The following is a 9,358-nucleotide window of genomic DNA, read 5'->3' as shown; positions in this document are numbered from 1 at the left end:
GCCAGAGACTTGGCAGGTGATTCGGCCGCAGGTTGTGCGGTGCCATGCAGGCGAGCTGCGATGAGGAGCGGGACATTCTCAGCTAGCTGAAAGGCTCAATTCATACTGTTGGGCAAAACCACTCAGTGTTTTGGGGGAAAGGAGGCTCAGGGAAGGGTGAAAAGAAGGGAAGTGGTAAGGGAGGATGGCAGTCACAGGCTGGGGAAGGAGAGCACTGGCTGGTAGGAGAGAGCAGGGACATTTCTGACTCTCCCTACATCTCAGTCCTTCACTGCACAAAGGGAGACCAAACAGCCACGAGATGGACTTCAGAGGAGGGATGGAGCTGCCAGGTACATTAGCATGAGAAAGAAGGAGGGGAACAAAACAAAATAAGGGATGGCCACAGATACATGCTTAGAGAAGAGGAAGATTGGAAAAGAAATATTGCTCAGACCTGAAAAACTCCGTGAGCCAAATCCTTGAATTCATGTCACACCAAAACAAACAGCTCCCCCACCCTGCCAAAAACAGCCTAATTATTTTCATGCAAGTCTCTACAACATGCAGCCCCGGTGGAGGGGACACCACCGCACCCACACATGCTGGCTACTGCACGTACCAGCCAAGTCCCCTTTTTTTTTTTTTTTTCTTCTTTTTTACAGGCTGTGCCATGATCTCCGCTGTCCTCCTCCTCTGGACCGTGCCCTGCGTGGCAAACCACATCCTTGGGGGCTTTGCCAAGGGAGCGCTGCAGGAAGGTCCCCAGCTGGCATGCAGCCTGCCGGGACCCCCCGGGCCACCCGGCCCCCCTGGCACGCCTGGGGCTCCAGGGACGGTTGGCAGGATGGGCTTCCCAGGAAAAGATGGCAAGGACGGCAAGGACGGGGATAAAGGCGAGCATGGCGATGAAGGTAAGAGAAAAGCGCTTCTTAACACAGCAAGGGTAAAATGTAAAAGCAATAGTGCAATAGCTCAGTTGACAGGAACATATCCCAAATCTGAGCTGCAGGAAACTCTTCTAGAAATTTCCACTCTCCCCCCTCCAACATCTCCCACTTGTCAGCTCCTGCCGGGGGGTTCAGACTCACACTATTTGCTGATAGCATCTTAATGCTGCATGCGATTCCTATTGGCTTTATTTTGTTGCGAAGTGAGATTTTCCCTGTTTTGACATATGCTCCCTAGACGGGACAGAGTGGTGGTTTCTGACTCCTGCTCTCAAGGGAAACGAAGTCAGGTGACAAAGTTAAATACTTTATCCAGCTAGAGTGCTCCGGGGAGCACAAGCACTGCTCTGACCTTGGTCAATCTAAATCAAAGCAAACAATGACCTTTCTTTAGCCCTGAGGTGTGGCTTTCCTTTAGATCCATCCTCACAGTCAGTAAGCATCAGGACCAGCTATGGTGAGAAAACAGTGATTTCCCATTGCCACACTGGAGTGCACTCCTGATTCAGTGTAACACTAGCATGCCAAAGCTGCACGTGGCAGCTTATTCTTATTCTCTTCTCCAACCCCCAAAACAGGGAATGTGGAGAACAGGTTCTCACCCACAGCTGCATTAAACCTAGTCTTGCTACAGCAGGTCGAGACACAGGGTATAAATCCCCATGAATTCGTCTTATATCAGACGCTACCACAATCACCACTAATCAGCAGTTCCAGCATCACTGTGACAGAGCCCAACTCGCTTCCCGTCTCAAGGCAATCCCTGCACCGGGTGTCTTCTGGTTCATGACTAGTCCAGCTCCCAGCTAGGCTGGGCTTTTTACTATACCTAGATTTTTTTTTTTTTAAACAACATAGTTTCATGGTAAATAAAAAAAAAAAGAGAGACAGGAGATTAAAAATACTCCATCTGCTCAAAAGTAGGTTCTAAAAGCTTCACAAACCCATCCCACTCTTTTAAAACCCAAGGGATGTCAGATAATTGAACCAGCCTTTTGGTCCTTAAAAGGGACAGACTGTCCTGCTCCTGTGTCCCGTTGTTATCATGCCAACTACCTACCTAACACAGTTAGTCAGTCCCGATACATGTCCAGCCCCGGGTGGTATTTCATCGGGATTCTCACCAGCAAGGTTTTCCTCCTAAATGAAAATATACTGCTGCAACGATACAACCCCTTTCCACTCACCATATCATCTCTTCCACTAATAAATTTAAAAGGTTATTTGTCTTCTAGGTCCACAAGGCAGAACAGGAAACCCTGGCAAGCCAGGACCGAAGGGGAAAGCAGGAGCTATTGGCAAGGCAGGCCCACGAGGGCCAAAGGGTTTAAAGGGTAATCCTGGAAAAAATGGGGCACCGGGAAAGAAAGGGCCCAAAGGGAACAAGGGCGAGACCGGGATGCCAGGACCCTGCACCTGCAATGCCAACAAAGCCAAATCTGCCTTCTCCGTGGCAGTCTCAAAGAGCTACCCAAGGGAAAGGCTGCCCATTAAATTTGACAGGATCCTGATGAACGAGGGAGGACATTACAATGCTTCCAGTGGGAAATTTATATGCAGCATCCCAGGTATTTACTACTTCACTTATGATATCACTTTGGCCAACAAACATTTGGCCATCGGCTTGGTCCACAATGGGCAGTACCGGATCAAGACTTTTGATGCCAACACTGGAAACCATGACGTTGCCTCTGGATCAACCATCCTTTCTCTGAAGCAGGAGGACGAGGTATGGCTGCAGATATTTTACTCAGAACAAAATGGGCTCTTTTATGATCCGTACTGGACAGACAGCTTATTTACTGGTTTCCTGATATATCCTGATCAAGATTATCTCAATGAAATATAGGATGAGAAACTAGCCTGTGGGAAAAAATAGGAAATGCATGAGACCTCAGTCCAGCAAAGTGTAGCCTGTACATGGACATGGTGTGGGATTATCATACCATTCTACATTTTTGGCGCTAACAGCCTGTATTGGCTATTTAGATATTTACTTGATGTCATCAACTAGTCCACAGGGTACCAGGACTAGTAGGACTCACCTTTAAGCAGCCTCACGAATCTCTCAATCTCAAAGCCACCCATTATGTTTTCCATGATGATTCCAACATGCCATGGACACGTAACTCAAATACTGGTGCAGAATGCTTTGGTTATTATATTATTATTATTATAAAGCATGGAAACCAACAACCATTTCCTGAAAGCCAAGCTCAGAGGTGCCATTGATGCTGGAGATTGTACCACTGCGCCTCCTCCCTCTACACCCCATAACAGTAATAATCCTTGTTAATAGAGCTACACTTACCAGCTACTTAAGAGTCGGGAAGTTGTCAGCTAAAGTTATAAAAGTAAGAGCAGCTCTCAGCCCACCAAAGCAGTACTAATAAGCAAAGGCATCCAGTCTAAATAGGAAATGACACAGAAGAGGGATCTCGTTTTTAAGGTTAAAGGTAAAACTCCTTGTACGACACCAGCTGTTGCACCGAGGACCACTGGCGTTTCTCAGATTTCAGCCTCGATACACCAGCGCTGGAGTCCTGCACCCGGTTTCAGACAAGCATTGGTAAGCAGTGCCCAGAGCCTAAACCAGGCTGTGGAAGCCAAATACCTGTGGCCTCCGAGCCACAGCGGAGGATGAACTTTACACATAAGACTCAACTGTCAAAGACAGCATGAACCTTTTCACTCCAGAAACAGATTCGCTAACAACCCCCTCCTTTCATCCCTGCCAGCGTTTGCCGGAAGGAGATACTTGTGGTGCTGCCGAGATCCTCCTCAAGGGCTTAATGCTACAGCTAGACCCTATCTTACTGCTGCTTTGCTTTTTTGATGTTGTATGTCAAATATCACAGATGCTCCAAAATCAATGTTTTAGTTCTAAACTGTATGGAAAAAACCTAGAAAAGTCAAAAACTGAAGTTTTGCTCAGCTGGGCTTTTTGCTTTTGCTAAGCTGAGCTTAGCGACGTTTTTTCCTCCTCTGTATCAGCTAATACAGGGACACGCTCCAAAATGGCTCGCTATTACCAGAGCAGAGTTGCCCTGCTGTAAAGCCGCTCAGCCTGGCTGCCTTGCCCCAGGGTGTCTAACACTCCTGTAACACAGAGGTCTGTCTCAGTAGCCAGATGGGAGGACTCTCTTCCTTGCTATCAGGTGCATCTTCTTCATTTCCAGTTATATTTCTCATCTCCTTTATCACTTGGTGAAAACTCTCATGAACTCCCAGTTCCTCTAATCCTCATATTTAGACATTAAAGGGATATCCCGTAATAACAAAGATTTTTTTTTTTAATCTTACTTTTACAAGTCAAAATATTTGCATGATTTTTGTGAACTACAGTAATTGTGTTATATCTTACAAAAATCTTTTCAAATACGTTTTATAAAATAAAGCTGAACAAAAGTACTGCTGGAATACTCTTGATATTTATAAATGCGGTTTCCCAGAAGGTATTTCAAAACTATGTTACAGATTCCACAGAGGCTGTTGGGTTTAGCGATGGATTTTGTAGGGGCAGGTGCAGCAGGATTATTGCAACCCTCCCAGCCCAGCAAGCTGGGGAGTGCAGAGTTTTCTGCTCTCTGTGAAAGAAAATCTGCAAGGTGGAAGAACAGGATCTGTCGGTTCCCCTGAAGCTGCTCGCCCAGATGGCAGGTGTCCTCCCCCTGACAGTGGTTGCTCAGATAATATATTTCTCTTCCCAAAGCTCCCTCATTTAGGGTGTCCTGGGGTGCATTTGCAGGCAGCTTCCCAAAGGCAGCGGTAATTCAAGAACTGCATTTCTCCCTCAATGCCCAGCCCCGCACTCCCACCATGACAGCCCAGGAGCCCAGCAGGGGAAATAACCGCTTTTTGGCTGGTCTCTACCCGATGCAGGTCTCCAGCACCTGTGCATGTTAGAGGCACCCCCAGGGAGGTGGTGGGACACATGGGAGGATGTTGCCTCTCCACAAGAGCACCCAGCTGTGCTGCACCCAAAAGGGAAATTACACAGCACAGCTTTAATTAACCCAGTAGCGCTCACAGCCCACTGCTGCCAGAAGAGAGAGACCTTGCTTCCCTCCTCAGTCCCTTCCCCTTGATTCAATGCATGACCCATCCCCAGAAGTCGGTATTTTTGGGGTGTTTGGTTGTTGTTGTTTTTTTTTAATTTGTTGTTTGTTTGGGGTTTATTTGTAGTCAGGTTAGTGAGCTGAACCCACTTGGCACAAGGCAGGTACCAGAGCTGGGAGGGGATGGGAGAGCACCACAGGGAATAATCCTGAGAAGGGGAGGGTGGAGGGGAAGCAGCAGCAAGCAATTAGATCAGCTCAGCCGCTCAGTCTTCCCTTGTTATCTCCAGAGCAGGCCCCAGCAGGGAGCGTTTCCTCCCCGTGTCAGCCCTCTCAGGGGACACAAGCTGGTTTCCCCAGATGAGACGCAATGGAAGTTATTAACTGCCTGGCAAAGCATCCTTTTTATTCTAGTGAAAAAGAAAACCTGCAAGCAAGTCTTATGTCTGGAATATCAAAATGCAAATTGTAAAGAAAACCACTGACCCCCACTGAGTGCTTAGTACAATAGCACTTGCTTTCAGTTTGAGGCTACAAGGTCCTTCCTGCAGGAGCGGCACAGGACCGCTGGCTCCAGCCTGCTCCCATCCACCCCCGGGAACTGCCGCCCCACCAGGTCACAGTGCTGCCCTCACACCGCACAGCTCAAACCCCAGCCCCGGGCATCTGCTGCCATCGAGGACTTGGCGCAAGGGAAAACTCAAACCAACAAAATACAGCAGGCAAGAGGGAGAGGAACAGCTTCTCCAGGTTGTTTAACCTCCCGCTGGGCTGAAGTCATTTAAAGATACTATGCATCACAAGTATTTCTGCAAGAGAGGCATGACTGTTTGAATGCATACACGTGGGTTCCTCTTGCACAGGTTCTTCTGAAAAAGACGAATTTCCTTTTAGGATGCCTTAAGAGCAACTTGCATGCTGAACAAAGTGTCTCCATTCAGCCCAATCCTGCTAGAAGAATCATCTCAAGCAGCTGTGGACTCCCCTCCTCCTGCCTCTCCCAGGAGAGGAGGAGGGAAGGGCAGCTGGCACAGCACAAGCGTATCTGGGTCACTACAGGGCCAATCACTGAAATATTAAAAGCAGGGGGGAAAACCCCACATGAAACTCAGAATGACTGGCTTAGACTTCAGAGAATTTTAAAAATAACACATTCTGGCTTGCTCCTGCATCTTCAGGCTGCGTTTTGGTTTGTGCTGCCATTGTCCTCCAGCCAAGCAGTTATTTACTTTGTTTTTAAACTAAAACTGAGATTTACATAAAGTCTCTTTATTCCAGAAACACAAAGTTTCTGGAAAGACACCAGATAAAGAGCTCTGGCTTTCACAGACAAGCTGTCTCAAGAGAGTACCACTCCCACGCAGGCTGCTCGCCCTAGCCCAGGCAGCTGCCTGGCGCTGTGGGAGAAGAGCTGGAAATGGTGGTGGCTGGGCAAGCACATGGGCAGGTGCCACCAGGAAGGAGGAATGTCCTGGCTGAGCAGGATGCCATCCACCTCTGCCACCCTCATGCAAGACCTGTTATGCCGCAACAGCCTCCTTCACTGCAAGTATCAGAGCTGCCCTTTGCGCCACGTTTTGGCACAAGTGAGTCCCTCCGGCACATCCAGTGTGCCGGGGCAGGGAGGCAAGGAACAGCAGGAGCACCCACCTTCAGTGTTCAGTTAGCAACAGAGAAAAAGCTCAGCTGGTTCATCTTGTGGTTCATTAAAGACCAGCACGGACCTGACCATGAACACTTGTGCAGGGTTTCTCTGCCACAGGAGCTCATGTCTGCTCTCTCCCATGTCCATCCCCCGTGCCATGCAGCAGTGCGCTTCCAGCTCAGGCAACGCTGTGATTTCAGGCGGTCTGAGCACTCTGCACAAATATCAGGGTGGGAAGCACTCAGCTCTGGATGAGCCCAAGTCCCAGGACAACTCCTCCTGCCTGGTGCAGGTTCTGACCCCCTCACTCAGCCTCCCAAAGCCCTTTCCCTCGCTTCAGGGGTGGTCTACACAAAAGGACTTCGAGATTTATTTTCTTTAAACCATACATTTCAATCCTAACAATGAAAAGATAAACAAAAAAAGATTTTCATTGTGGAAAATTAACATTAACTGTGGACTCACTGTACATTGAGTGTCTGGAAAATAACTATGTGATGTCACAGCTGGAAATGAAGAGAAAGCACCAGAGCAACGTGCCATCTCCCCTGTGCAGCCCTAAGGCCATGTACCCAACACGCCGCCCGAGCACCCAGCGCTGCTGAGCTTCAGCACTCACCCAAGCAGACCGGGCAAGACCAATGCCTTCAAGTCTTTATCACATCTTCCTTCTGGGGGACTAAGGAGGATCCAGGTGCATTTTACCAGTGACTCTGGTTTGCCCTGTTCCCCAGGTGAGCCCGCCCTCAGTTACACCAGTTAACACTAGACAGTCAGCACCCCAATGCTAAAAAAAAGCACTCAGCACCCCAATACAGAGTTACATCAGGACAGCACAAGCCCATGACCCGCAGCTCCCTGTGCCCCACTCCAGCACTGCCGTAACCCCCGTAATGGCCGTCATTCCTCCCTGCATTTTTCAGTGACTGTGTGCAGGAGAGGTCGTGTCCCCCAGGGTGCTTGACAGGCAGGTCAAGAAGCGAAAGACCTCTACAAGGAAGGTTATGTTCACAGCACTTCTAATTTCCACATAAACCACTGGCTGAGAGGAGGACCAAGGAAATGAGTGCTCAGACCAGGAAGAGGCAGGGACGAGGGGATGGTGTGCTTGAAGGGGAAATTCAGGGCAGGCTGGCTTGTGCATCATGCCAGTTCTCAGGCACAAAGCTCAGATATTTCAGGCTGCTGGGCAGCAAAGGCCCCACGAGCCTCCCCTGGGGGCTCTCAGTCCCCCAAGGCAAGGCACAAGCATCCCGACTCAACCCACTCAGCATCAGCAGAAAGCTAGGAACTGCAACCATTTAAAGCTTTTGAATAAAACATGCTTTTCAAGCTACATAGAAGCACAGCTGTATTTTCCTTAAACCCTAGAATACTATCCATGGTATTGTTCTTTCCTTGCACTGTCACAGGCTTAGTCTGGCATGGATACACACCCAACAGCAGCTCACTGGGGTTAAAGCCCTTCATGCCAGCCAGCCAGGCTTAATAGTTACAGCTCCTAAGGACAGTCCTAATCCTGTAACATTGTCTTTTAAAAAAAAAAGTCATTCATAGCTTAATTCTACCAACAGCAGAAGAAAGCAGGTTGCAGCTCTCCAAACCCATGAACCCCACATGGAAAGGGGCAGCCCTGCTCTCGCCCTACCCTCATCTCTGCCATCTGCGAGGGCACAGAGCTCCCGTGATCAGCTTGCTAATGGTTCTGTGTTAAACCTGATCCAGTGTCATGGTTTAACCCCAGCTGGCAACTAAGCCCCACACAGCCACTCACTCACTCCCCTCTGCTGGGATGGGGGAGGGAATCAGAAGAGTAAAAGTGATAAAACTCGTGGGTTGAGATAAAGACAGTTTAATAGGTAAAGCAAAAGCCGCACACACAAGCAAAGCAAAACAAGGAATTCATTCACTGCTCCCCATCGGCAGGCAGGTGTTCAGCCATCTCCAGGAAAGCAGGGCTCCATCACACGTAACGGTGACTTGGGAAGACAAAATGCCATCACTCCGAACGTCCTCCCCCTTCCTCCTTCTTCCCACAGCTTTACATGCTGAGCATGACATCATATGGTGTGGGATATCCCTTTGGTCAGTTGGGGTCAGCTGTCCCGGCTGTGTCCCCTCCCAACTTCTTGTGCACCCCCAGCCTGCTCACTGGTGGGGTGAGGAGCAGAAGAGCCCTCGACTCTGTGTCAGCACTGCTCAGCAGTAACTAAGACATCCCTATAGTAGCAACACTGTTTCCAGCACAAATCCAAGCCATAGCCCCATACTAGCTACTGTGAAGAAAGTTAACTCTATCCCAGCCAAAACCAGCACATCCAGCTAAGTCAGTAACGTGAAGGCACAGTTCCACACAACTTACAGGATCTTCCCCTATGCGTTTTTTGCTAGATCAGGCTCTCACTGCCCAGCCCCAACAGCGCTGGCTTTTAGAGGGAACAGGACAAGCCAGATTTGGGCACAACTCCACAAATCACATCATCCCAGTTTAACACTGCTTACCTCTTGCTGCTTGGGGTTGTGCGTCCTCAGTGCTTGCTTTGCGCCAGCTTCAGAGCCCTCTGTGAACCAGTATCACCCTCTAAAATTGCAGAAAACTAACCCAATAGGAAAGCCAGATTCAGTAAGATAGATCAGATAACAAAAACGCATGAGCAACCATGGAACCACCCAGGCAGGGCAGTGGAATGGAAGCAGGGCAGACACAGAGAACCAGAGCTAATAAA

General features: G+C 48.9%; 1 protein-coding gene across 1 annotated transcript; it reads left to right on the top strand.

Annotated features, from left to right (window-relative positions):
- Positions 1-652: 652 nt before the first annotated feature.
- On the top strand, positions 653-2,998 carry C1QTNF2 (C1q and tumor necrosis factor related protein 2). Its single transcript, XM_009318502.1, has 2 exons — positions 653-893; positions 2,165-2,998. The coding sequence occupies exons 1-2, from the start codon at positions 653-655 to the stop codon at positions 2,776-2,778; spliced, it is 855 nt and encodes a 284-aa protein (XP_009316777.1). The 3' UTR covers positions 2,779-2,998.
- The last annotated feature ends 6,360 nt before the right edge of the window (positions 2,999-9,358 follow it).

Source organism: Pygoscelis adeliae, unplaced genomic scaffold, assembly GCF_000699105.1.
Source record: "Pygoscelis adeliae isolate BGI_AS28 unplaced genomic scaffold, ASM69910v1 Scaffold42, whole genome shotgun sequence".
Classification (NCBI taxonomy): Eukaryota; Metazoa; Chordata; class Aves; order Sphenisciformes; family Spheniscidae; genus Pygoscelis; species Pygoscelis adeliae.
Note: the sequence above shows the minus strand (reverse complement) of the source record. Positions and strands in the feature narration are given on the sequence as shown.